The 27,636-nt window shown below is 34.1% G+C and overlaps 4 protein-coding genes and 3 long non-coding RNA genes across 8 annotated transcripts; 2 read left to right on the top strand and 5 right to left on the bottom strand.

Moving 5' to 3' along the window:
• Nucleotides 1-6: 6 nt before the first annotated feature.
• LOC135145038 (uncharacterized) lies at nucleotides 7-938 on the bottom strand. Its single transcript, XR_010283306.1, has 3 exons — nucleotides 820-938; nucleotides 661-725; nucleotides 7-137 (listed from the first exon to the last, which is right to left on the bottom strand). It is a non-coding gene; the product is annotated as an uncharacterized LOC135145038 (long non-coding RNA).
• Nucleotides 939-1,906: 968 nt separating this feature from the next.
• LOC135145016 (nardilysin-like) lies at nucleotides 1,907-6,531 on the bottom strand. The gene is made up of 30 exons (XM_064077139.1): nucleotides 6,450-6,531; nucleotides 5,872-5,967; nucleotides 5,694-5,816; nucleotides 5,546-5,626; nucleotides 5,362-5,489; nucleotides 5,251-5,299; nucleotides 5,166-5,197; nucleotides 5,063-5,114; nucleotides 4,960-5,006; nucleotides 4,833-4,912; nucleotides 4,696-4,777; nucleotides 4,530-4,643; nucleotides 4,335-4,475; nucleotides 4,210-4,279; nucleotides 4,023-4,160; nucleotides 3,900-3,974; nucleotides 3,795-3,838; nucleotides 3,665-3,742; nucleotides 3,567-3,611; nucleotides 3,423-3,506; nucleotides 3,275-3,365; nucleotides 3,130-3,221; nucleotides 2,978-3,073; nucleotides 2,905-2,926; nucleotides 2,771-2,848; nucleotides 2,660-2,711; nucleotides 2,547-2,607; nucleotides 2,366-2,490; nucleotides 2,213-2,320; nucleotides 1,907-2,156 (listed from the first exon to the last, which is right to left on the bottom strand). Exons 1-30 carry the CDS (start codon nucleotides 6,508-6,510, stop codon nucleotides 1,907-1,909), a joined length of 2,595 nt encoding a protein of 864 aa, XP_063933209.1. The 5' UTR covers nucleotides 6,511-6,531.
• Nucleotides 6,532-7,707: 1,176 nt separating this feature from the next.
• On the bottom strand, nucleotides 7,708-8,790 carry LOC135145004 (uncharacterized). The gene is made up of 5 exons (XR_010283300.1): nucleotides 8,681-8,790; nucleotides 8,551-8,620; nucleotides 8,045-8,133; nucleotides 7,900-7,988; nucleotides 7,708-7,775 (listed from the first exon to the last, which is right to left on the bottom strand). It is a non-coding gene; the product is annotated as an uncharacterized LOC135145004 (long non-coding RNA).
• A 2,540-nt stretch (nucleotides 8,791-11,330) lies between these two features.
• LOC135145015 (uncharacterized) lies at nucleotides 11,331-12,859 on the top strand. The gene is made up of 7 exons (XM_064077138.1): nucleotides 11,331-11,408; nucleotides 11,460-11,494; nucleotides 11,555-11,635; nucleotides 11,776-11,830; nucleotides 11,885-11,918; nucleotides 11,981-12,146; nucleotides 12,222-12,859. Exons 5-7 carry the CDS (start codon nucleotides 11,889-11,891, stop codon nucleotides 12,857-12,859), a joined length of 834 nt encoding a protein of 277 aa, XP_063933208.1. The 5' UTR covers nucleotides 11,331-11,408; nucleotides 11,460-11,494; nucleotides 11,555-11,635; nucleotides 11,776-11,830; nucleotides 11,885-11,888.
• A 5,610-nt stretch (nucleotides 12,860-18,469) lies between these two features.
• On the top strand, nucleotides 18,470-18,706 carry LOC135145003 (uncharacterized). Its single transcript, XR_010283299.1, has 2 exons — nucleotides 18,470-18,531; nucleotides 18,601-18,706. It is a non-coding gene; the product is annotated as an uncharacterized LOC135145003 (long non-coding RNA).
• A 1,423-nt stretch (nucleotides 18,707-20,129) lies between these two features.
• On the bottom strand, nucleotides 20,130-22,864 carry LOC135145009 (sodium/nucleoside cotransporter 1-like). Its single transcript, XM_064077132.1, has 18 exons — nucleotides 22,801-22,864; nucleotides 22,602-22,739; nucleotides 22,497-22,552; nucleotides 22,339-22,441; nucleotides 22,155-22,286; nucleotides 22,017-22,094; nucleotides 21,852-21,965; nucleotides 21,751-21,795; nucleotides 21,579-21,695; nucleotides 21,402-21,527; nucleotides 21,323-21,348; nucleotides 21,181-21,263; nucleotides 21,007-21,125; nucleotides 20,841-20,953; nucleotides 20,697-20,778; nucleotides 20,491-20,643; nucleotides 20,328-20,420; nucleotides 20,130-20,276 (listed from the first exon to the last, which is right to left on the bottom strand). The coding sequence occupies exons 1-18, from the start codon at nucleotides 22,862-22,864 to the stop codon at nucleotides 20,203-20,205; spliced, it is 1,716 nt and encodes a 571-aa protein (XP_063933202.1). The 3' UTR covers nucleotides 20,130-20,202.
• Nucleotides 22,865-25,076: 2,212 nt separating this feature from the next.
• LOC135145032 (general transcription factor IIF subunit 2-like) lies at nucleotides 25,077-26,657 on the bottom strand. 2 transcript variants are annotated; one of them, XM_064077162.1, is made up of 9 exons: nucleotides 26,537-26,657; nucleotides 26,407-26,484; nucleotides 26,285-26,350; nucleotides 26,081-26,142; nucleotides 25,962-26,027; nucleotides 25,754-25,809; nucleotides 25,543-25,697; nucleotides 25,369-25,458; nucleotides 25,077-25,265 (listed from the first exon to the last, which is right to left on the bottom strand). In XM_064077162.1, exons 1-9 carry the CDS (start codon nucleotides 26,596-26,598, stop codon nucleotides 25,106-25,108), a joined length of 795 nt encoding a protein of 264 aa, XP_063933232.1. In that variant the 5' UTR covers nucleotides 26,599-26,657; the 3' UTR covers nucleotides 25,077-25,105. The 2 variants fall into 2 exon arrangements, with proteins under 2 accessions (XP_063933232.1, XP_063933233.1); XM_064077163.1 differs by lacking the exons at nucleotides 26,407-26,484; nucleotides 26,537-26,657 and having other exon boundaries at nucleotides 26,081-26,230; nucleotides 26,285-26,316.
• Between the last annotated feature and the right edge of the window lie 979 nt (nucleotides 26,658-27,636).

Raw genomic sequence — 27,636 nt, 5'->3', positions numbered from 1 at the left:
GCTGGATAGAGATCAGGCAAAGATATAAATTGAAAAAGGCCTTGTAATATCAAAGCTTGCGATACTTAATTTCCTGTTAAGATTTTAATAAATTTCAGTTGTTTTAATAGTTCGTAACCTCGTATAATCCAACGAATCTGCATATACGAAAAGAATATATACAGTAAACAGTATTAATAAACATAAATTTCAACAAAAAATAGCAATAACTCATCAGAAGTAAAAGTGTAGCTTCAAACAGACAGAGCTAATTATGTCAAACAAAAAAAACTTTTGTTTAAACTAATTGCTTAAGTCAAGTCAGACCAAATGCCTTTACTCAAACATCATTAAGTTAAAATATAATAGACTTGCCAAAAAAAACTTGGCAACTATTATATTATAAACAATAGAAACAAATAAAAAAATATATGCCTCTATACTAAGACGCCTTTGACAAAAACAGAGTGGTCACTCTCAGAGACATAGTACCCATTGTATTATACTGGAATACGGTATGTTTAAAACAAACATACCAAACGCCACTACAATGAGTCTTCAATCTACCACTCCAGTAACGCACTATTTCACAAAAGCGACTTTTACGTAAAAAGCCAGTTAAAAAAGTGCTGACGGTATAGTGGTGAATATAAAAACACACACAACTAGGCAAATAATTACCTGTAAGTCATTAAGCAGGCTCTAAATGAGCTCTAAGACGGTCCTTACTTATAGAGTACCCGAGGCTTATATTTATATAATAAAAATATAGATTCACAGTGAGAAATGCTTATATAAGCCAACTCTTTTAAAAGTACATAGAAGTTTAAAAGCAATTACTTTATTCTTCTAGATGGAAAAGAAGAGGAGACTTCAACTCAACAGTCCACCACACTCCAAAAATCCCTTACGGAGCAAAACTATGGGCGGTCACAAGGAACCGAACAGTAAAAAATATCAAACTGGCTCCCGGAGACTTAGAAACGGTGTTTGTAGTAGAGAATACGAACACATGCTTTTCTCTTTTTGCGGACGACCTTTTCCCGAATAAAATTCATGCAATGCTAAATGCCTTTTATGATACATATAAAAATCTTGTTGTAAATAGATTTTGTGTTGTCGGATTTCTGGCTAAGTTAATTTTTTTACCTAAATTCTGTAGTTATACTGTTGGCTAAGTTGTAGTTTGATTAAGGCTTGTATTAATAATTGGATTTTTAGCTCTTGCAATAGAACGATAAGCTTATTTATTATGAAGCTGTTAAACCAAAAAGTATTAAGTAGACAAATTTTAATAAACTTTCTTTTACTTTTAAACCAATCTAATGTACGTACCATAACCTTTTAAGTTAACTTTTTTTACTGTTTTAGCCGCTGACTTCTTATAATAAAATTCATTTGAAATAAAAATTACAGTTAAAGTAAGCTCTTTTTATTAGATCTTAAAAGTAAGCCCTTATATTAAGGAAAAGTTTTTCGGTATATTACTAGTAGTGTTACGATAGATATATTTGTATTAACCTATTGTACAACTCTCCAAAAATGATCCAAGGAAATTCTCTTAGAAGTTAAGACCGAGTTTACCAAAGAAAAACCCGATAGGCGCACGTTTATAATAAAAACCTTTAGTTGATTACCTAACTGAAAGACTTTTGCGTCCTAATAGACACAAGTAGCATATAGAACGCTAAAACTATACTTTCATTAGAAACCAGAGTTACAATTTTAACGACAACTAATGGCGACTTCTAGTCTCAAACTTATAATCTGCAGCTATTCTGGGCAGCATAAGAGCATCTCTTTTTGTGCGGGAGGGGAGGGGCTAGACCCTGCTTCCCGGAACTACTTGGTCCTGCGGGAATAAAGACTGTAACTGAGTAAAAGAAGGATTTTGACAAGGCTAGGACTCTGCTTTTTACACTTTATTCTATATAAGAATTCTTTGGACAATTGAAAAGTAACTTAAACTAGACTTAAACAAATCGAGATCTTCAATAAATAGATCACAAGCGCAAGTGCCTTTTTGCAAAGGAGGGAGGCTCTCTGCCTCAAAGCAGTGATGCCTAAGAAGCCCGTCTCCGCGCAAACTCGTCTTTTCTACTTTATAAGAGGTGAGCTCTCCTTTGCCCACCACTCGCACACTCAACTTGCGTCTTTTATTCGGAGAGAGAAGGAGACTGGAAAACAGTTCAGAAATAACAAAAAAGCAAATTGGAAATTATAATAAAGGTACTTCTTCACTACATCACTGAGCTCTTCTTTAGTTATATTGCCCGCAGTCTCCGCAATTCGAAGATGCCGGTCGAATAAGAGCGTCCCTTCGTAAATTTCGACCCAGTTCCTGCGCACATTAGAGTAGATCTTTGAGGATCGGATTGGAACTTACTGGGCCACTTCATCTGTAAGGCAAGAGTGCGACTGGAGAGCGGCTTCTATAAAGGCCTCAATAAGAGTTTCGTACTCGCGTGCTCTCATATTGAGCAGATAGTCAAGAAAGAAAGACAAGAAGTTCTGAGATGAAAAGAGACAGAAAGAAGAGGAGAGAAGTAGTAGGAACAAGGAGCTACCTCGATTCGGGCGTCCACAAAAGCCACAGGATATTTGTCCGAGGGAGTGCGCACGTGAAAACTAGCCGTAAAGAAAAATAAGAAGGGATGCTTAGGGCTAGCTTGCTTCGAACCTGAAACCCAGAACGCCATCAGTGTTTCTATACGAACAAGAAACAGCGTACCCTACAGTAAACAACAGTGATTCAGATGTACAAGGACAGGCAGCTACTAATAGCACTTGCCGAGTTGCTCTCGTGTCCTTAACTGACTAAAGCATGGCTCGCACATGATATATTCTAGTAGCTGAAGCACCACAAGCCCTGTAAAGCGCCACGCGTCAGTGTTGATCCAATAAAAATGGCGATGAGGCACATACGGCGCACCGACATCCTCCCCAGCTGCCTCGCATTAAATATAACGTGTGCAAGAAACAGCAAAGAAAAAACCACCTGATAGTAATTTTCAACAACACTGTTACCATCAGCATCACTAGCCACGGGCGCCATTACCACGTGATCTCCGACGAGAAGACGAGTAACACGTGACTTATTTTCAAAACCAGCTTTACCCGAAAGGAGACGGGGAAAAGGATGGAGTAAACCTCGGGGAGCATAAATGAGGGAAGAGGTCCAAAGTTCACGCGGTGGAGCAGGAAAAGCATCATGCGCCTGGCATCATCCGCCGAAATGTTCCCTGGCGGAGTTTATTTCATACTAACGCACACGCGGCAAAGCCCACAGGAAGACCCTGAAGCAGAGAGTTCACAAAGAGCGTTTCTTTAAACCGCATGGAAAAGTAGAGAAGATCTTCGTGCGATAAGCCCGTCAATCCGGAAATCTACCGAATACACAGAGAGGCAGCAATAACGATATGACTGTGGTGCCCGTGTAGTACCTTATTATGAGTGGACCAATGGTCTTTCCGCAAAATGCGTAACCTAAGCTCTTTAGAGAGCCTAGAGGGCTTTAGCAAAGCGGACTATGGTGAAGAGAGGCAAGTAGCTCCCAGTAGCGAGAATTGCGAGGAAACAACGATAACCTCAAGCTCGCGCTGAAGAGCGTCTCTGCACAATTCAAAAGTTTTCTGGTCGGACATATGAAAAACAAACGGTTTAAGAAAAGGGCTCATAACTAAACCTCATCGACGAAAAAGTTGCAGATGGCGTCGAGTATACACGAAAACAGAGAGAAGAGTTTATCGTTATATCCACTTAACTGTAAATATAAAGGAAATAGTAGTGCTCTAAAGAGAAAGAAAAGTATGTACCTTCAAAACAAGGCCATCCGAATCGCTAAAAGAATAGGAAAAGCCTTATCGCAGAAAAATAATCAGAAAGGCAACAGAATAGTAGCAGTGAAAACAAGAAAAAACCAGCCACTTCGGCAGCATAAGATGTTTGAGACAAATTGTAGTTCACTACCATTACATACAACCGCGCAAGAACCGCTGAAAAATAGATCATTATAACGTTCACCAAATAGCAATAAACAAAACCTGTGCGCGGGTCCATATTCTGAAACGGATACACAAAATGGAAGTGGGCTATAACGCGGGGGAGACCAAATGTCGTGTCCACTCTGTGCCAGAGACGGCAATGGGGTGTGGCCATGATAACAACGGGATAGCTCGGTACTTGAGATTGCGTAATAATAATGATAATAATAATCATAGCAAAAGGTACCTAGAAGGGGCGGAGTTATCAAGATAAAATCTTTGGGAATAAAATTATTACTCGCCGGGAGCGTCAAACGCTTGTAAAGATACAAACAAAGTAGGTACGGCACGTTAAATATGCTAAAGACGTACAGAGTCCACTGGAGAGAAAAGCCACGTGCGTAGCCATTGCGGCTGTAGGTCCTCCTTTGCATGCTTTGTGCCAAACCATTTTTCGGAGTTCCGGCATTTTTTTTCAAAAACTTTAGAGAGGATGGAAACGCGGACGCTCTCCTACATAGTCGCCTTACAACCCCATCCATCGCTAATATAAAGTTAGTTCTTAACTGGATTTAAGAATTGAAGAAAGTCCCTAATGAGCTCTTCGTCGTACGCGCGGAACAGACAGGGTCCAGTTAAAACTTCTTTGACAGGGTAATTCATCAATGAGCAAGCCAAATCCTATTGGTAAGTAGATGGGCGTTCATATGCCGAATGGTGTATGCGTACGCACCACAGCAAGCTCACAAGGGTCCAATTCCTCGTGAAATTTAAAGCGAATGGATGCGATCGCCTCGATCTCTTCAAAAAGTCTCCTATTGGTCCATAAATTAAAGAAGGGACAAACACTGGTGGGAGTGGCGCCAGTACGCGGGTAAGGGCCCTGCAAGGAGCATACGGATGTACTGGAAGACCACCGCTACGACTTCTACGAAGTTCTCAATGCCCTCCTTTATTGCGTTTATAGTGATATAAGCCGAAAGACGTAAAGAAGTACTTCTGTGGCCTCCACCAGAACTTCATAGAGAAGTCCAAAAGAATCAACTGTCGAATGTAGATTCATCGAGCCGAGAAACAATAAAGAAGATAAAAAATACAACATTCCGAGTCTCCTTGAAAACTGCCTGCGCTCAAACCGAGGGCCCAACCTTGCTAGAAAAGCTCGTCAACGTACACATGGCCGACTACTAACAACATAACGACCTCTTTTAGAAGATGAAGGATGCTTCCTGAACCTGAAAGTGTGCACTTCTCAATAAATAGAAGCATTGCATATAAAAAAAGAAACCCTCGTGTCCAAGCAATTCAGAAACGAAAGCCTCTGGTTTGTGGTGGTACTGCAGGGCGCGCCACGTTATAAAAAGTTATACGCAAAAACAAAATAATTAGTAGTGTGTACGCGATGCCCAAAAGAGGGAAGCGCCCAAATGACGCTGATCTCGTGAGTCTCCTGCACGGGCGTGATATACACGACTTCGCGGAAAGCCACGCTGTCAAAGGCTGCATGAACACGTGAATTTGGACTTCCTAAAGTGCAAGCAATCAACTATGCTGCTGTAGTTTATAGAAATCTATACAGCAACCAAAAAGGGGGCGCTCAAGATGTAAATTTGGCATCTCCGAAAAATAATCAACCACCCAGCTTTGCATGACTTCCAGGCTTTCTTAATATATTAAAGTAAACGTGCATCGTACAATAAAAAAGGGGAGAAAAGAAGGAAGATGCCATACCTGAAGAGACCACAACCAGTTTGGCTATGTTTGCTGAATAAAAAGACTTGAAGAACTTAGCAAGTTCAGAATGAACTTCAATCCCACATTCACGTGGATTTTTGTCAAGAGTTTCTTGATTTCCTGTATAAAATTTTTTTTTAATATAATATGAATTTTAGTAATAGAAATCTATAACCCCATGAAAAACGGTGCAAAGGATGGTCGCGTCGTGCACAAGAATATAAGAGCTGGCGCTGTCGACACGTGTCAGAGTGCATCGAGAGCCGAAATTCTAAGTAAAAAATGTAAAGAAAATTAAAAACAAAAAAGTAAAACGATATTTTATAAATTTCATAAGACACTCTGCGACCCCCTAGCTTTTTCCTACTACACATGGGTCATGTGTAGTTACGTATAATAAAAAAAATAAGCAAAGAACAATACGAAGCGCGATAAAAGTAAAACTCCGCCCGTAAATTTTCTACACAAGATACGTATTGTTCTGAATATGGCGGCGACCGTAAAGTTGCGACCCCCGTTTAAATAATGTTTGTTACTAGTGAGGCGAGTACGACCGAGTAACCCTATTGAGAAGGGAAAAAAGGGGGCCAACAGGGCCAATACGGAATCAACCCCTTACTAAACTCCGCGAATGCCGGTGCACTTTGCCATGCTAAAAAATACACTCTTCGTCAATAACGATAACGCATTCCATTAAAGAGTTAAAAACGTGAACTCTTTAGAAGATCTTGGTGTGGTTATCGTATATAATACTTTTGTTTTCGCTAACTGTAGAGATCCTCCGTGCCCCGGAATCATTGTGGTACAACTTCATGGACGCTTCTTAACTTCCTAGCCGTTCCACTTTGAATGACTAGAGCTCTTTAGCCATTTCCTATGACGTTAACCCACCCTCCTTTAACGTTTCGGCACCACCAAGGCTGCCGCGCCACCAATAGAAGTTCGGTGCAATTTATTTTTGTCCAAATAGTTCGTTAGAATACGCCTTTTCTGTAGAAAATAACCCAAAACTCTTAATGCACTTAAAAATTACTATTTTTTAAACATATAAATAATAATAATTCAATATGTACCGAAAAAAAAATCAGGAGAGAACAACAAAATATTGTCTAATGTTTTTTTAATCTTAACGCTTACTTTGCTAGTCGCACCGGAAAGCCAAAAAAAAAGAAATAATTAATGACGCGAAAAAGAGCTTTTCGGTCCCCCTTTTTCTCACTCTTTCCCATTTTAGCGCTAAATAATCACCCCACCGAGATAAGATACTGCTAACAATCTTCTTCGCATTAAAGATTAAAAGATGCTATACTTTTGTAGCGGATCGTAACTATAACTCAAACAAAATCAATTATTAATTGCTAAAAAGTTAAGTTACCAATTTCTATAAATCTAAAAAATAACATAATATATATATTCTATTATTTTAGTAGTAATGATATTAAGAGACAACTTCAAAAATTAAACGATAAATTAGTTAAACTATAGAACTGTGTTAAGAATGTTTACTACTATAATATGTGTTTAGATAAGTTTATAAGTTAACATCAAAAAAAGTTAATTCTTAAACTGCTTGGTTAAGAAGTTATTAAAAATATATTAACTTTGAAGATAATGTAAAGAAGACTTGCCCACGAAAACCAAAGAATAAACTATAAAAACACAATAAATAGTACAATATAAAATAAAAAAATTATCTTATAAAATCTATAGTTGTGCGGAGAAATCTCACAAATAGTATTTTTTATTAGTAATAAAAAATAAAAAAACAATATTATATACAATTAAAAAAGGCAATGTAGAAGACTAACGGATTACTGATGAACGCAGTAACTAAGAATGGCTGAGACCAAGATTAACTCCAACAGCACACTTAAAATAAATAACTTTAAAAGCAATAAATTTTTGGTGAAAAAAAATAGATTTGGACAGATTAGTTGTTCATCAGATTCCCAAAGTTTAATTCGTACTGTAGATAAAGAAAATAAAGAAACGCAAAAAAAATTGCCATTGTCCACCGCTTCCATTTCTCTTTCCAAACAGTCTCTTTTTAGCAGCGGGGATATAAAAAACTGTGCAAACCTATATATTAATAGTTAACAGGAGGTAAAGTGGGATAAGCAAAAAAAAATTATTCCATCAATACAAAAATTATAAAAAAAATTAGATTAATTAATTCTTATAATAATAAAATCTAAGTGCTGACTGTTTTAGAGCTTCTGGAAAGTGGCTTGTTTGACAATCAAAATGAAACACAGTCTCCTCGCAGTCCGTTGAGGCGTTGCTCGATCCGCCCTTAGACAAAATTAACAAATCACAAAAGCGTAGTTTATAATAGAAAAGAAAGACACGTGTTTTTGTATGTATTGAGAAAACGAATTTTCGTCCGGATATAGTTCGGTTCCCATAAAAAGCATGTGCTCCAAAAAGTGAGCCAATCCTTTAAAGTATGAATAACTCAATATATTTCATATATAAAACTAACAATAAAAAAAGAATTTACATCACTCGAACACACTAGTACTTTAGTGTTTCATATAAGATTTTATTACTATAGTAAGACACTTATTTAGTAGTCAAAAAAAATCAGAAAAGTAAAAAAAGTTAAGAATAAAATCTCAAATATCAAAATTAACAACTGGTATAAGAAGTGAAAAACGCTAAAGTTGCTGAAAAACAAACGCAACTAACTAAATTCTCCTTTAAAATTATGTCTTATTTGTGATTTGTTAAATAGGAAATAACATATAAAATCGTAAACTTTGCGAAATTAACTAATCTTATGACTGGGCTTAAGTAGAGAAAACGTAGAGACACAAGTTATGAAACAAAAAGAAAAGGGAAAACAAAGCTAAACCAGGAATGTTGTCAGGTTCCGATAGGCTTCCAACGCCCATGCACAAGGCTGCTGCAGAATTCTTCTGTTTCTTTGTAGTTGTATTATAAAATGTAAATAGTTGATCTCGTGTTTAAAAAATAATTAGTACTTGTTTGCAATGCGCTGAAAAACCAGAATGCGGTTTTTTAAAATTAAAAGTAGGACTTTTTTTCAATTCGTCAGGGTCTGGATGGTCAAAGGGAAAACATTCCTCCAAGTCACCGTCGATCCCATAAGCTTTACATGTTAAACCGGAAAAATGTAACCAACAACACAGCAACCGAACCTTCCTTATGACGGGTAGATAGCTCACAAGAAATCTCATTCTAGATATTAAGAATACTTCATTAACCATATTACTAAAGGTATCAGATAATTACATATATTTTGTGGGAAGTTTTAAGAGAGACAAGAAGGCAAATTAAACCATTAGACAACTTCACTGCCCTATATTGTTTTTCGTCATATTCTGATTTTTCGATAGCTTCGTCAATTATTTCAAAATCAAGAGAAATGGCCGAGTTTGCTAACAATTTGGGCGACATGGTATAAGGTTGCACACCACTAGGTGTTGCTGATGAGAGTTTGTTTGAAAGGGGTGTAAGCTAAGACATCACCTCTATATATCCATGCTATTGTGCTCGTTTCTTTAAATGGTTTTTAAAGTAATTAATAATACTCCCCTCGTAGGTATAAATGAAATATTAGCAGATATTATGTACAGAGCAACCTTTTAATATAAAAAAAAACTGAGCAAAAGGCCGGAAAATTAAAGAAAGCTGGCAAGATGTTATTGATCTTTTTGATATTTAAATACCACCTGCAACTTGCTTCAAAACTTAAGATGCTTGAGAACGGTTATTCTTTAAGTCTTTTTAACTACGAAATTTTAACAAGTGCTGTTTATACTTTACAGCAACACGTTGGCTGTAAGATTGTTTTTTGAGAACTATGTTAAAAATAGGATGAAAATTTCAATTTACCTCGTTTATACAATTGTATTATCCATAGCGAGGCAGATACTATCGTTAAAAGTTCCCCTTATTATGTTTTCGTCTGCCCGATCTTATCTATTTTAATATAACTTAATGTTTTTTTAATAAATAACAATACTCAGCACATTTTTTTTGTGTTGTGTAATTCTTAAAAAAGTTGTTTCTTAAATTTTATTGTGTACGTTTAAGTTCTAGCATAATATTACTTGCTGGTAAATAGTATTTTTGCTTGCTCAGTGCCTTATGCCTTGCAATTGATCATAGGGAGTTGTAAATAATCCGTCAAACAGTTTTTGACAGAACAATCAAATATCAAAGAAAGCTAGATTTGCGAGAAAACAAAAATCAATTTCCAACAAGTTTTTTGCACACTGCACTAGCGACGTAAAATTATTTTGCACCGCAATTATCCCGTTTTTTTAAATCCTTTATATCAGTAGTAAAAATCAATTTTGTTGAAGTTTACGCGAGACCACGTATTTAGTTTTAAATATTATCTAAACGGTTAAATAAACTTTTTTTTTTGCTAACTCATTTTATAAAATACATTTTGACAACAGTTATTTAAGCTGCTTGAGCGCCTTTAGAGGGACAATTCTCTCTTTTTTTTCCGTATGTGCTCGGGCTCTGGCCCGGGTGCCTCACTACTAGTAGGGACAGTTTTTACAAAGAATAGGTTAGTCCTTGAAGAACTATGTTAGCTTGCGTTTTGGGGGAGCTATGTAATGCCCAACTCTTTATATTTTAAATGTTATGTATAGATATTTAGATATTTTGTCAACGCATACTATTGCTGTAAATCTTTCCCCTTTCGTTCTTAGGTATTTCAGTTTAACGCTAACAATCTATGACACTGGTTGTATATTTTTCTTTTATGAGCTTAAACAACTACGTAGATCGCGTCGCTGAAAAACTTTACTAAGGATTATAGAATGGATAGTTAATCCATTTAAATCAAACTTTTAACATAACACAAAAACTTTGGAAAAGTAATATATTATAAGCATTACCTTGATAAAGAATATACACTTACACTTTGCTGGCACTTTAAATACGTTAATTAACTACCTTTAGGAAAAGAAGGGTAATAATATTTCTGCTTAGCAGTCTAGACCTCTGCCTCCCTTCTTCGTCCCTTAGCGAAGATAAAGCTCAGTTTCCAGATTTTAAAAAACGTAGTGACTCCTTATTAAATTTGGTTTCTCGACTCCTTTCTAGGTGTTACTTTTAGAATTATTTGTAATTACTTCTCTTCTTTGGACCCAGTAGTTTTTAACTAGTTGAAATGTCTTTTATCGTAAAGCCTTGGTTTGTAGACTATGTATATAATAACCATGCTCTTTTTAATGTTGCTCAAGTAATAAAAGTTAAAAAAAAGGAAAATGGTAAAAGTAGGCTTTTTATTTTATTTTACTATTTTAAAACTTTGTGTAGGTGACATATGGCTGCATTTAAGCGATAAAGATACTCTTATTGATGCCCTTCTTTTACCATCAACATTTAAATATCTTGAGTAATAAATTAAGTTTTAAACGAAAAATTCTATTATATATATATATTTTTTAGTTCCTTCAACGGAGCGGAATCAATTGAAGGCGGTGTTATTTCATTAATTAAATATAATATTAATTTTTTTGAAAACTTTACAGCCTGTTATTTTTTAGTGTTAGAATTTAAGGTAAAAACTTTAGCGAGACCTTAAAGGAATCAAATGTTTTTTTATAACTAAATAAAACTTTTATAGTTTCTTGGTAGTGACGGCTCGGCCAATTTTGGGAAAAAAAAACTTATTTATGTTTACGAGAATGCTTTAGTGCAAAAAAGACTCACCTTTGAAAAATAGTAAAGTTATTACAAACTTTTCTCTTATTACCCTTTAAAAAATAATACCAGCTTCTTAAAATTGAAGGCATCTACTGGAAAAAATCGTAATTTTTTTTAACTTATAAGAAGGTACAAGTGTTAAACTTTTTTTTTAAAAATTGTAGTCTCTGTGGATTGGGACGCTTATATACAAGAAAATTTACTTTTAACTAAAATACCCGAAGATCAAAAAATTATTCTTGAAGGTTTATTAAAATTTTCTAAAAGTAGAATAAGACTTTTTATTTTTCTATATTATTACATACTTAATTTAAATAAGTTTAAATAATAAATTATATAACCTGTAAAATCTAGTTAAATTGCATTTTGTAATGTTAACTTAAAGATCAACTACAATCTCCAAGTTCTTCACAAAACTCTGATTGCGAAAGTATTCCAGAGTATAATACATATATTATTATTATTTATAAATTTATAATAATATATTTTTTTAGAGATATGGAACCGGAATCTTCCATAACAACACCCGTACGTGTATTTATATAAAAGCTTTTAAATATAATATAATAATTAATATTTATTTGTAAAAGAACCTTCAAGATTGCGCTGATTTCATTATTAAAGATTGTGAAGAGTTTGAAGAAGAAGCACAAGAATTCAATATAAAAAATATATATGGCAAAAGTCCTCAGAGTCCCAAGGAAGATTCTTATACCTACTGCTCTCAAGAATTAATTACTCAACCCCCTTTACTTGGTAATTAATTTTTTTTAAAAAAGTGCTACTTTTAAAAAAAAAAACGACGTGAGTTTTATTAACTAAAATTAATAGACCCAAGAAGTTGCGTGTTGTCCACAGAAGCTCAAGATTCTCACGTACTCGACAAGATTAAGGAAGACAATTTTATTGATGAAAATAGTTTTCAAGATTCTGAAAAACACAAAAATAAATCCCCTTATTCTATCATACCACGTGAAAACAATAAAGAAAATCTTATCATAAACTTTCCCTCCCCCGTCAAATTCTCTGAAACAATTGGTAGATGTGATGCAAGTGAACTATATAATGAAAGTAAAAATGAAGCACCTAAAAATTATTCTGAAAGGGAAATTAATCCTGTTCTTGAAAATAAATTAAATTGTAATAAAAGTTTTGGATGTTCTGTCAACGGCAGTTCTTCTCCTTTAAAAGAAGACAGTAGTGATTTTAATTCAGGATTCGATGCATCCTTTTCATCAATAAGTAAAATTTCTCAAGGCAATGAGGCTTTGGTATCGGAGTTGGAAAAAGGCAGTGAAAGCTCGGAAGGCTGCGCTGCTCAAACGGATTTTATACCGCCTAATCATCCAGCAGTTTCGCATTTAGTTGAAGAAAAAGATTTTTTAAGGGAGCAATGCTTCCACTTTTCACTCAACTATTTTAAAAATTTAACTCTGAAATATCAGAACAAAATTAGTTCTGAGTACTAAATTCTGTTTTCTTTAAGCTTGTAAAGACTAACTTTATACTAATAAAATTTTTCTTTTTCGTTAACCTGAAAAACTATATTTAATTTTTTAAACAAAAATATAAATTTTTAGTAGGAAAATAGCCTTAGCAAACAGATTAACAATCCTTTTTAAATCACTACGGTGTTAATATATTTACACTACCTTATTGTACCTTTAGAAATAAAAGCCCTAAATTGGGTAGAAAAGTGGAAAACAACCAGGTAAATTCTCATCTAGTTAACGCCTGTCTGCTGCAGGCTTTATTAATTTTTTTTTTTAAATTGTATAGGTTTAAAAATTGCAAAACTATATTCTTCGCACAAGCTCTTATCTTGAACAATTAATTGTAACTGTGGAACTGGCATAAATCGCAAGGTAAAATTAGTAGTGAAACCTTCTTAATAGAAAAATAGATAAAAGTAACTTGAGTATGTTTTTAATATAAAAAGGACTAAAATTTAAACTTTTATAAGTGATACTTCTAAGTATAATGATTCTAAAATAACTTCAACCTTTATTGAACAAAATTTTCTTGCATTATATATAAAGTTGTTTTCCTACCCGTCAAAATATTATTTACTTGGAAAGCTCGGTTTATAAATCCGTTATAATTAGGATATATTGTAAAAGAAGGTTAATATTATTATATAACTTAATGAATATAAGAAAAACATACCGAACGAAATAGTAAAGTTTATCGAAGCCTGATGACGTAGATAACTATTAAAAAAACATTCAGCTTGTTCTAATCTTTAAAAAATACTTAATAATCAAGGATCTAATTTTTAGTTTCTTTTTTTTATAGCTTAAATTACTTTTAAATTTAATAAGAAAATTGTTTGTTTCAAGTAACGAAGGCAAAAAGTTACTTGTATTAAATTGATATCTAAACGCCACTCAATAGTGCCCAGTTTACTAGTATTTTCATGGGGCCCCTATGAAGTTGATTCATTTTACAAAAAGAGGAGTCAGCCTTTATATAATCTTTAGATATTCGCAGATATTATAAAACAAAATACGGCCGACGAGCTAACAAGAGAATCAAAACAAAGATCTTGTTTTAACTGCAAAATTATAACTATTCAAAAGGTATTAATTTTCTTTACAATAGTAACTTTGTTGTTTTAAGATAAGGATGACTCTTTTCGAGTTTTAGAATTGCTATACAAATGCCCCTCAGCCAAATTGCTTCGCTTACCTTTAAAAAATAACAATTTTCAAACTAGTAGATTTTTACATAATTTAAAATACTTTGAATAGCAGCTAAAAAGTAAATACGGTCTAAAGGTGAACCAATTACAAAAAATAATTAATATGACCTCGCAAAACACACAACGGTTTCTTATGCATGCAATGCAAGTTTATTTACAATAGCATGCTTTTTCTGGAATATTGTTTGAGCAACAACAAAGAAAAATAATTCTTTTTTAAATGATATTTTCTTAAAATCTTCAATTCAGTTACTTTCTAAACCAACTTTCCCGAATTAATAAATCATGGTAAAGAATTGGTGTGCCCACGTCTAATAACCAATATAACAAGATTTACATTTAAGGAAACTTTAATGATTATAAAAGTATTTTAATTTAAAATAATTTACTGTCAAAATAAATATTTCGAATAACTTTATATATTACAATCATGGCACAATAAATAATGAGAGGCATGAGTTTTGTTCTTTGTCCTTTTTCACTGTTTTTTAATTTGTTTTTTACTTCGCTCTTTATATCTACCCCTTTAAATTTTCATATTAGTTTTTAAGTAGTAGAGTGGCAACCACTTTTCTAAGTCAGTAGGGTATATGAAGTTCAGTTTGAGGGATCACTCAAAATTGGTAAACAAATGACTCGCTTAAGCTCATTTTTGGGGTATGAAGAGACTTGGTGATACTAGATTAGAGTCATACCAAGAGCGGTGTAAAAATTTCTCAATAAAAGTGTCTTTTTTGTATTACCTTTAACTACAAGCTTTTCATAACAAAAAAGTGACCAATAAGTATAAAATAATATAATCAAAATTTTTTGGTCTTTAAACACGAAAAATGAATCTTCCTCTATCGAAACAACTAACGTCGGACAAAACTTAAGTTACCAAAAATAGAAGAATCTCTTTTAAGATACATCTAAACAATTGTTCTAATAAGAAAACTTAACAAAAATTTAAATTTTCCGGGGGGGGGGTAATATTTTTATAGCAATAGTTTGTTTTTCATCTACTTTTCTTTTAGTATAAACACAATGGCATTTAACCATAATAATTCTAAATAAAAATTATGCAAAGGTTTTACAAATAACTCAAGGCGCTTAATTCGGCAAATGAGCCATCCTATACTGATTATATGCACTTATAGATAAGAGATCAATTTAAAAGTGTAATAAGTTTAAGCGAATATTCAAGCAAAGAGAAAAAATAAACATAAAAATATATACTAGTACACTTCTACTCTTTCCAAAAATATATCAGTAGGGGGTGGTCCACTTGAGCTAAGCGCTTTAAATTATTAATAAATCCTCTATATAAAATTTTATTTTCTAATTCTCAGGCTAAATTCTAATTTGTTGTACAATAAAAAATATTAAAAATCAACTTACTGCCATAGGAAAAGCAATGACTCATTTTCGGAAAATTAAGAAGTTAGTAACTTTGAATAAACTTATGAGAACAAGTTGTTGAATGTATATTATAATAAATCCTTTATGCTATTAAATGACTTATTTATTTAAATTGGTTAAGTTTTGTAAAATTTTAAAGATTTAAATTATAAATTAATGTTACAATGGAATACTTATAGTTATAAAAGAAACTAGAAAGACACCTTTATACATAAATTTTTGCTTTATATAAAGTACAAAAAGATACTTACGTGAAAACCAATTAAGCCTTATTTAAAAATAAGTGTTTACAAATCCTTCTTCTTTATAGTTTTATGTTTTTGATTTATTTGCATATAAAGTAAAATTTTTATATTGCTATTATAATATTGTGCTTATTATAATTATTAAAAAAATTTCTTTATTAATTTAGACTATAAATAGGTTTCAAAATAAACCCAATAATTGACATTGAGCAAGACCTCTTTAGTAATATGACTAAAATGAAAGCAAAATTGCTGTTTTATACCCTTTTCTCTCCTCAAGTTAACTTTCTTTTAAACATTTATCAGACTTATTAGTCTAGATAGAAATTTTCTTTGCTGCTCAGGCCTCATTATGAAAAGCTAGCTTATAATACTAAACAATACACATAATAGGGAAAATTAAAGACTATTATATCTTTGATAAAAATAAATGTGATACTTTAGAGTTTCAGAATTCTACTAATCGATAAATACAAGTCACTATGCCGATAGTCTCCCCTTCGCCTACTACCCCTCTTAAAGAGCGTTAGCTCAACTCAGCGGAGCCATATAAAAAATTTTCAAATAAATCTATTGGCTGCACTTAGCTTAGTCTTTGCCTGATTTTTTTAAACGTATATAATAAACGAAATTTACACAAATTTTGTTTATTATGTAGTCTTTCTGTATACTTTAGCCTTCTAAAGCAGTCTTTATATAAGTTGTGCTCAAAGTGTATAAATGTGCAACGAACTGGTTCTCGCAGATTACAAAATACCAAAAAAAAGGGAAAAAGAGCGACTATTAGTAGCCCCGTAAAAAAGGTAGTTATTACCTCTCAACAAAGTACACTACAAAGTAACATGTGCGATGGGAGGTGACTATTGGTAAAAGCGCAAGATAATAAGCACGTCTTGTATACCGTGAAAAAGTGACTAGACAGCTATGCAGTATTGTCAGCCGTTGGCAAAGGACGTGGTACTGTCCATAAGTTCCAGGTTTTAGGATGTTAAAAACGACAATAATTAGTAGTTTTCAATTTTTTTCGATATAATCTCCTTGCTTTTCAATACACAACTATATCGGTAATTTTCATTTTTTTAAACTTCCATAATAGAGTTTAAAGTTTTGTTTTCAAAATGTGCATAAACGGCTGATTTTACTTTATTATCTTCGTCAAATCTCTTCCCCCTTAAGCCCGAGTTCAGTTTTGCAACTGGGGTCCAGGACTGGACTGAAAGGTGGATGGTCCAGTATAATTAAGCCACACTCACGAACTTCAGCTTTAGCAACTGTAGCTGTATGAAACGGAGCATTGTAGGACAGAAACTTCACACCTCGTCTAAGCATTCCACGCCGTTTTTTTGATGACATCACATAGTATATATAGTAAACTTGCTTAATACAACCCATTAACGGCGGTGTCCCTCGTTAGAACCCATCATCAAAATCCCATGGAAACCATGGCCATAATTTTTTTGTTTATGGGGTCTTCTAGCTTTTTTTGGTGGTGGTTCATCACGAAGACACCACTACATTTATACTTTTTTCGACTGAAGATGCTCCAAATATCCACGACAGCAACCCACACTATTAAAGTGGGGTGAAAAGTTTGGGTATCCCATCTTGCGCTTACTGTTTGTCATATGTAAATGGTCGTGAAGAATTCGAATAACCGTAATTATAAAAAGATTGGGGGATTCTGCAATTTTCTTGGTCTTCAAAAGGCGATCACCTAGTAGTTCTTCTTGAACAAATTTTCTGGAGTGACCACTTCTGCTTCAATAGAATCTCTCCTAAACGAAAAGCTTTCACCATTCTTTTACTTTGGTGATTGTCAGCGAAGAATCGCCATGAACATTATCCAAACTTGCTTAAATACTGTAGGTTTAACGCCCTCTTTAGTAAGAAACTTTATCATTGATCTTACTTCACGCCTAAACATTTTTCAAAAATTATTAACACGACACCCTTAGTTTATACTTTGACGTTTGAACAGAGAAAGGAGAAATTTCTTTTACAAGTTACTGAGATATGAAGATAATTGATAGCATTTAAAAAAAATCTGCGCATTTTAACTAGGGAGACCGAAATTTATGGACTCTACCACGGACCTGGCAAATCCTGCCTGGCAGATTATGACCGACCCGTGCCTACAAGTTAAGTAAGCAGTAAATGCTATCCTTCTTAATGTCGAAATAGCATTTGACCTAGTTTGGCACATTGGCTTTCCTTACAAATTGCACGCCCTACTGTGCGTTTTAGTGTGGCCAATGTTGGCTTAAGTTCCTCAAAGTTAATGCACTTGCGAACGATGCGTAAGCAAATTAAAAACTATTAATAACTGTGGCCCTATAAGGTTCCCTTCCATCTAGCGCTTTGCACTATATCTCATAAACGTATTGTTTTTTATGAGGATATACAGTGATCTACTCTCCTACAAACTCGAAGGTTCTGCAATGCTATTTAGTGACGCTCGCCAGCTAGTGTTGTCGCTAAAAAATTACTATTGCGAAAAATAGCACTCTCCCAAGGTCTCCCCAGACCAAATCTTTGGGATCATCATGAATAATAAGCGCAGCAGCTCAAATTCTTAATCTTTGTGTTGTGCCAGAAGCAAGCTCTCGTTGCAAACTCGCGACGTTTGTGTATGGTGCATCAGGCCAGTCTTGACATGTGCATCTGTTGTCTGGGGCTACAACTCACCTGAAAAAACCTTTTCGCTCCATTTGGGACAAAACAAACCGCTGCGCTTTGTGACGGGTTCGCAGTATTCTGTTCGAAACGAGGCCTAACGTCAAGGCCTCCAGAGCAGGTCCCTTGTTATTATTTTTGAGTGCTAATACCACCTCCGAATTGTTTACTCAGCGCATTATCTAATTAGTGAAAGAAAGGCTCAGTTACAACCCATGGAAAGGCACCAAAGGGCTTTGGAGTTATATTATATTTATAACAGGGGGTCTTGTTAAAATAAAGCCTTAACTTATAAATATTCTTTGATTACTAGATAATTACTAACAACTATTTTAAACAGTTGTTTACTAAAATGATTACCCCATAGACCAGAATGTTTAACGTTTAACTAACAGTTGAATTACGCACCGGTTCTTGAATATATTTAAATGGTAGCAGCTATTTCTAAACAAAACAAAATACAAGAATTATGAGTTTATTCTTAAAACCCTCCTATCAACTTAATCAATAAGTCATCTACAAATTTCACTTATTACAAAACACCAGGCAAAGAAAAGTTTAATAGACCGAATCTAATTTCTACGTCTTAGTAAACAACTTTTTTAAAGTATAAGTTGCTTTCACGGTATTAGTTTTACTTGAAAAAAGTTGCAAAGCTTGGTAGCCTTTATAGTTTAACCTTTTAAAAGATTGATCTCGAACTTTTATACTTTAATATAAGTAAACCTTTTTACATAAACTCTTTTTCAAATCTGTGAAAAAAAAAAATCAAGATTTATATCCCAGTCTGATAAACGGGTTTCAAAATAATAAATTTGTATAAAAGAATTGTTTTTTTGTTGCCTCCGCCGGCTAAATTTCAAACAAATCTACTACCGAGGAAGATGACGTGGTTCCCAGACCTCGAATTTTTTTAAATCATAGCTCGAAAGTTTCTGATTGTACACTAACAAAACCTAAGCAAAAAATTATAGCTCCAAAATTATCTCGGGTTTCTTGCCGTCCCCGTTACTTATAATTAGCGCTGCTTGCAAGCTTAATATATTTCAAGTTATTTAACTGACTTGAGAGCGACTTAGTCAGAGGACGTGGTATATACGGCTTGCCCTAATCACGTGGAGAAAAGCTCATCTAGATCTAGTTGGCAACTTTTATGCAAAGTGTCTTTCGTTTAACGTGATTTCAAACGCTTAAACGAGGTAATTATTCTTCTCAATAACAATCTCCTATCGAATGGGCATAATACTAAGCGTTGTTTTAAAAGTTCAATTTTGTAAACACCTGTGGTGCAGATTATACTTCTTAAAATGCACGGAGAAAAGCGGCTCAACACTACTAACAAACTAAAATAATGATGACTTTACAGAGAAAAAAGCTCTAGAAAAAGCAACCAAGCAAAACGCAGGAACCGAAGCTATGAACTGACTGCTTTTTAAAATATTATAACCCTCTTTTGATGAATAATTCATTAAAGTATTAAAAAGACCGCTTCACTAATTCTGTTAACGATATAACGACTGACATTAGAGTGCTTCACCAAACTATTACAAACAATTACTTTTACGTACACCAGTAGGAACCGAAAAAAAGGTATTTACAACAATCCAAGCTTAAGGAAAAAATGAGCTGTAGCTTACTTTTAAAAGGGTGTTATGTAAAATCGCGCTTAATCAAGTGTTTATAAACTGCCTTAAACAATTGTTTTCCAACGCTGGTGTTAAAGCTCTCCAATATATAACAAAAGTCTCCCGCTGCTTTAAAGTAGTGTGCATTCAGATTTATTACATAAAGCCTAAAGACCAAAGAGCAGAGCGTCATTAAACATCATACTAACAAGTGCAACATTCAGCATATTTACAAGTTGACCTTTCAAAAATAGAATAATCAAAAGAAGCAGAGAAGTAAAAAAGATTGAACCAGCTAGCATAGCCTTGAGTAGATTCTTTGATACAAAGGAAACTTTCTGAGGAGCAAAGCAGGAAAAAAATCCGAGCTGAATGCCCATAGATCCTTGACAAGCGGCACGTATATTAAGGTAAACCCCCAGGAAAAAAAACAAAAACGGGGAGGCAGAATGTACCGAGATTGGCAAACGAGCACAACGCGTAGATGGCGAGGATAAACGACTTCTCGGAGATGAGACTCGAACTCTGGCGATTCTGAGCAAGCTCTTCTAAAGCAATGAGTTCGTTGCCGGTCAACTTCAAGCCCAGCAACGCTGCAACTGTAAGGCCTTTAGAAAAGTGAGCACCACAATAAAAGAGAAGTCGCTGTAAAAAAGCAAACAGTGCTCCGGGGGGATCCCAACAATAACGCAGAAGGGATACAGCAGATACTGAAAGATTTTCTGAAGGGAAAAGCCGGGGACCTAAGCCAAGGCAGGCTCGCACCTTTGAAAAATAGAGAAGGGAGAGTTCGTATTAAACAAACTCCGACGAGGTCCCCAGCAGATCGAAGGAAGAAGTTGACTAATGCTATCAATGAAACAAAGGCTATCATGACAGCCGCTATATTCAGAATAACAGGAGCTGCATCCACCGCGCCTGAGAAGAAACTGCATCGTCAGGAGCGCTAGTCGATCGTTTTCGAGACAAACCTTTAGCGGCAGCTTCAATAAAGTTTATACACTTTTTCTCTTTCTCCTCATCCTCAGCAGTCAATTTCTCTTGGTCTTTGCTTTGATCCTCCGTTTCAGGGTAAAGCAGCTTCGAAACCCTTAAGCGAAAAGAGCGATATTGACAAACACCGCACTATAAAAGTTATATATTACGCAAGAGATGCAGGGCACGCCATAAAAAAGGAGGTTATCAGGTGGTAGAAAGGCGCGCCCTGCTGATTGTAAGCTCCCAGCAACTAGCAAATGTAGAATATTTCAACAGGGTCAAACCGGGAAGAGAAGAAGAAAGACTCACGGAAACCGATGACGTTGCGAATCCACCTTACCCAACACAATAAAATCTAAATAATACAGAAGGAATAAAAAAGATTCACTCGTCATGATGCAAAAAAGTTCAGAGCGGGTCAAGGTGGGAAGGTAGGGCCGCACAAGGAGAGGCGCCTCCGTCATAGACAACATGATGTTTGCAAAAGCAGTAAGAGTCTCGTGGCTGCTGGTACCTGGTCGTTTAGAGTATAAGCTGCTAAGATTTGCGGAAATTACAAACGTACCGATGATAAAGCGAAACAAGACCGTTACGTTTTTACAGAACCACTGAATGGCTCCAAAGTGGTACAAAGTAGAAACCACCGAAGAACAGAAGATAACGACGGGAAGCGCCGAAAAATCTGTCAAGTTTTTTATAGGAGAAAAAAAAAAGTAAAACGGAAATAGACCACTTACAAAATATGTGTCTTTCAGCTAAAAAACCATAGACCGTAGTGGAACCTAACGAAATATTCGAGTGAGCATAACTAGTAGTAAGTACTATTACGATTTCATACCCTTATCCGCGAAAGACACAAACCGCTGAAACGCGCGGCCAAGCCACAAAAACAGATAGCGGCCAGGTTTGGTTTTTAAAACAAAAATAGCAAGTAAAATTTGAAAAGTAAAACCTGAACAAAAAACGATTAGATTAAAAAAAATAAAGGAAGGGAGGCAGGCACCAGCAATAACGGGTCTCCAATTCACTCGAAATGGATGTACACTACACGCCCACATAAGAAAAACTAAAAAGAAAAATCCTGCATCATACAGGTTATATAAGATTAATTAAGGTAAGACATACCATAAACAAAAAAAACCTGCCACGGGGATTAACTTTGTAGGGTTCGTTCGAACTTCCATCACAATAATAAGTAATACTAAAAAAAGAGCAAGCAATAGAGCAAGCAAACAAAGTTTAGTGGGCCAAGGATGCTTTAAAAAGACACGATCTAAGACGTAGCAGGGAGGATTTGTAATTAAAATTGTAAACAACTTGCGCACCTAACTTTTTCTTTACAGTGTGAAGGGAAGGGCGAACCCGAAGCCACGCATAGTGTTTAAAAATAAATAAGGCTATGCAAAATATAGTAAATCCAAAGAGGCCCTGTGTGTCATAGACATATGTAAAACCAAGTAAAACAAAATCGAAGCTTGTATACCCAAACGGTGGGGGTTTTTTTGTGAAGAAAGGCAAAAATTAAAAAAACAAACCAGCCTACTTATTACATTAGCACGGCTTATTATCGATAAAGACAAGATCATACCTAGAAGCAAAAAGAACTTAAACGCCAACCATATTTTGCTCTTGTGTTTAATAAAAAAGAATTTTAAGGAATGAAAAAATGAAAAAACTTGGATGGAGGAACGATTTTTTTTTTTAACATCTTCAGGATCAAAGGGCTCTAAGCAAAAAAAAACAAAAAGACACTTACGACCATAAACGAAAAGCTTCAAAGACCGCACCGTAAATTTTTAAAGACCCCGAGGCAGTCAACTTGGCTTGAGGGCCTACACCCTCACCGGCCATCGCTTGGGAAACAGAGGGAGAGATCCACAAGACATAATGTCGCAGCCCTTATATATGATTTACCAGAGGCATTTTAAGGGGGAAAAGTTTAAGGGACAAAAAAATGCTTCAAAGCAAATTAAGCTTAATCCTGCCAATTGTCAGCTACATTCTGGAGATTTGTTTCCGAGTTAATTTAAACTACAGTAATCTTAAAAAAACAGGTTATAAAGATATCTTACTGAAGCGATAATCGCAACCTAAGTTTTTAAGCTTTACAGTGAGAATACGTTACGATAAATGAGAGATTGCTTATAGGAAAAAGGGAGGTGCAATTTAAGGTCTGTTAGGATGTTTGTAGAGATATTTCTCCCATTTATCCAGAATTTACTATTTGTGAAAGTTTTTTTAAACGCTGGTTAAAATACTAACCAATCCAGCTCGCGTTGTTAAAATAACTATTGTTTACCTCGCTTATATCACTATTTTTTTTTACAAAAAATTTTTTTTTAAAACAAATCGCATTGGCAAACTACGGCTCAACCTTAAAGATCGTCAGCCAAAGGCTACAAACGAGCTGTGGTGCTTATTATGGCAGCTAGGGTAACGTTACTGGACATTCTATCGTTGCTTTACTAATTTTAGGGAATAAGCCGAATTGTAAGTTGGTGTGCTACTTGAGATTCTATTCAGTTGTGTGGATTTATATTTTCTTTCAAATTATTACAAACTAGCTTGTCGCCCTTTAATTATTATTAGCTACTGTGAGGTAGTACGATTTGAAGAAAGAGGATTATTAAGCGCCAAAATTGATATATAGTGATACTCAATATAGGAAGTGAAGTGAAGTTGTTAAGGATAGTAAAGAATATATAAAAGTTAATAAAAACTTATGTAAAGCGACAAAACCATTTTATTGTAACTATTAATATATTTAAAAACAAGTAACAATAAAATTAAAAGGTTAAATTAGATAGAAGGTTAAAAAGGGCCTGAAAACATAACTAAACCAAACCTAGGATAAACTCAAAAATTTAACTTTTGATTTGACTCCTTTTATACTTAACGCAAAAGTACCCCTCCTGGCTTGAAGACGTAATATAGGCAGCTTCCTCCTTTAAAAACTCCTAATCTATTGTAGGGAAAAATGTCCTTACCCATTCAGGTACATATGGTTATGATAAGATATTATTGTCATACTTTTAACTACAGACAAACTTATTAAAATAACTTTTATTGTGTACAAAGAAGATAGTATTATAAATAAAACCCAAGGATATTTAGAATGCAACTTATAAAATGAAGTTAAGGGCGGTTTAGTACTGAAAAACTAATGAAGAAATTTGCGTGTAAGAGAGCTTGGACCAGCATCCGGTTTATGGCGCCAAGAAAAATACCCGAACAAGTTTAATTTTTCTTTTTCGAATCTGGCGGTCTAAGTAGTTATTACTTATATATATGGGATTAAAGAGTTAAGTAAATATATTTTACTTGTAGAATTGGTTATTACATCTGTTAAGGAGGTTATTAAACTTAAACTTCATATAATTTCCTGTCTTTACAAGCTGGGGTTTTACTTTTTGGTCTCGAAAAAAAGTCGTTTTTTTAAAGGGCTTAATCTCTTCATTGATTTAAAAGATAAGTAGAAAAAAGTTAGTTGCCTTTATTAAGATATTTGGTCTAAAGTGAGATGTGTGTATATGAACACACAGCCAAAACTCGCTAGGCTCTTAACAGATCATAAGTGTTTTCGAGTTTCTGAATAAAAAGTCCTTATAAAAATATAGTAATTTTACTACTTTGTCTTTTTTTCTATTGCTAAGAGTTTTATCATGTACTGCTTTCCTTCACTTAGTATATCTACTTATAATATTAACAGTATTTAGGATAAGCAATTCTGTTCTAATGTTTTTGAAATGGTTACATAGTGTCATACATAGTTATTTAAATTTTGGAGGTAGGGCTGTGCAGCAGAAATATAATTTAGTTACTCAAGCTCCTAAAGCGTAACAGAGATCTAACTTTAGTTATCTAGTTAAGCTGGGTAGGCTTACCTTAAAAGTAATAATAAGTCAAGTATATAAGGCAACACAAACACGCTTATCTTCATCGGTAGCTTCATAAGCAGTAGGGATTGATTTACCCGTGTTTCGCAACGTCCACAAAACTATTTACAGCCCGTAAATAAACTAGCCACGCGGGTACAAAAACAAAAGCTATATTTATTAACCAATTTCAATTGGGTAACTATTTTATTAAAATTTAGGAATTTTTTTGACCATAGTCCTCGAAATTTTTTAATTGTTCATCATAACTAGAAGTTTGAAATTCGGGCAGAAGTTCCCAGCAGTCCTTTAATAAGCCCTGACCATGTTGCTGGCAAATCGTCTGGAGGACCGACTTTAAGAATTGCAGAGGTTGACTACATATGTTAAAAAGAGAAAGACTTCAATTTAAGTGGCTTGTTAAAATAACCAAAATTAATTTTTTTTATAAACAAAACTTAGTTAAAGTATTCTTTTCACCTTGTAAGTCTCATCAAATCCTTTGTTAAATAGTAACGCTGTTTTTCAAACAAACTAAATAGCTCACTTCGAAGTTGGTCTTCAGGTTTCCTTTATTCCGTTGTTGAATGGGTAATAAAAAGCACAGTTTTTAATTTTACTGGCTATTAACTTTAACTAAACGCAAAGGAGGACCTCACGTATTTATGGCTGGGAGATCGGCTTTCTCTCTGGGACTCCAGTTTAATGTCGTGGATTTTACTGTAAGAGCTCACCGTTTGGCGGGCATTCTCGAGGCCCTTCGGCACTTCACGTTGCTCGCTCTTTTCTTTTCTTTCAAAAAGAACTTTCTATAAAAGTCTAGATAAATTAAAAAACTTGGCGTTAAAAACGGTCTTTAATAGACCTGATATTCGTAATCTTCTAAATCATGAGTGCAAGAGGCTTGAAAGACAACATTTCCTGTTAAAAAAAATAAAAATTAAATTTGGCAAGGTATAAATGGGTGGTAGCAGCTAAATCCGATGCAAATACATATTATTTACATATGTATCTAAGAATGCAACAAGTAAAAATTTGCATAATAGAACTGTTAAACATTCTAAATAACGGACCTTCAATAAGGATATCTTGATCATCTTTTTCAGAAAAAATGGATATATGCATTTCCGATTTTATTTCTTAAAAAAAAGAACTATTAATTGTTGTGAAAAGTTACTGTTTTATATTAAACCTTTCAGCAGATATTGTTTTCCACCTACGTGTATAGTCATTTTTGGGGTCTTCTGAAGTTCCCTCAAAATCCCAATAAAAATATATACAGCCATGTCAAAGATAAACTTGTTCAGCATAAAAAAGGTAGATACAATTAAGTTTCAAATAACTATGATGTACTGAAAGGAAAAAAAATAGTATCATTTAAATAAATTTTGAATACTTTTTACGGTACAGCCGAAGGCTGCCAAGAACTTCACCTGGATTTGGGTTTTTCCAGTCTATGTCTCTAAAAATTAAAAAAATATTAAAGGCGTAACTGGAGGTTAAGGTAATAAACCTAACCGAGGGACTTTTATAAGCCAAACGCGGCGAACAGGCTTCTCAATTTTAACTATAGAAGGCCTAGAACATTGTTGACACCTTATTTAAATTCATAATAAGCGAATTTAAAGTTAAAAACAATATTATATACTCTTCGAGTTTAGAATCAGTAAAATTTATATTTCCCTGTAATTCCGTGTCTGATATTTCCATGTTTTCATTAAATAAAAAGCATACAGTTTATGAAACTAGCCAAATAGGTATATACTCCCAGCGTAGCGTTTACGTTGAGACGGTCTCCGAGACTGTTAATTTCCCCACCCATGCCCATGTTGAGGAGGGCTTTGAGTTTTAACAGAGACAACCGAAACTGTTAAATTTACCACTAAGAATGGGGGGGTATCCCAAAGCGATAGAGGGGAGGGGTCGAACAGGGGCGTTCTTTACACGCACCGCCAATTGTTATTGTCTACTTGTTTAGCTGTATCCTCTTCATTGCTACATTATTGCCAAAAGTAGTCGAGGCCCATATCCAAAGTCTTTTTTGGCATTTTGTCTGAAGGGGACAAAAAGGGAATAACTCTATTAAAGTTAAATTTTTTAGAGACTAACACCCCAGATGATTTTACGTGCACTACATTCATAGAATTCAATTTAGGCCCTTATGAAAACTATATGAAAGTTTAAATGTTTTCTGAGTAATTTAACAACCGTAAATAGTATGTATTTAAAAAAGACTCTTAAGAATGAATTATTATAGCTCTTTTTGTTTTGATATTTGTTTTCTTACTGTTCAAAAAGAAGGTAGCTGTTAAAATAAAGGGAGAATATATCGAAGAATAAAATAAATGTGCACACGAACACTAAAAAGATAAAATCACGAGAGCAAAAAAATAAATTAAAGAAAAGACTATTTTATTCGAAATTAGTAATCGCTTTTTATTTACATTTCACAAAATAATTTAGCGTTGTTAAAATTCTTCTAACAAAAAAATAAATACGCACACGAACACTAAAAAGATAAAATCACGAGAGCAAAAAAATAAATTAAAGAAAAGACTATTTTATTCGAAATTAGTAATCGCTTTTTATTTACATTTCACAAAATAATTTAGCGTTGTTAAAATTCTTCTAACAAAAAAATAAATACAAGTATGTATATATTTAGAAACATGCGTTTGCACGAATTGTCCACATCTATTTTCACAGTATCCTAAATTGAAGGATCGTTAAATTGACAGTTACACCTCA

This window comes from Zophobas morio, unplaced genomic scaffold (assembly GCF_036711695.1).
Source record: "Zophobas morio isolate AGI-343-1 ecotype UQ-CSIRO unplaced genomic scaffold, CSIRO_AGI_Zmor_V1 ptg000118l, whole genome shotgun sequence".
NCBI classification, from domain to species: Eukaryota; Metazoa; Arthropoda; class Insecta; order Coleoptera; family Tenebrionidae; genus Zophobas; species Zophobas morio.
This window is presented reverse-complemented; position numbering and strand designations above follow the sequence as displayed.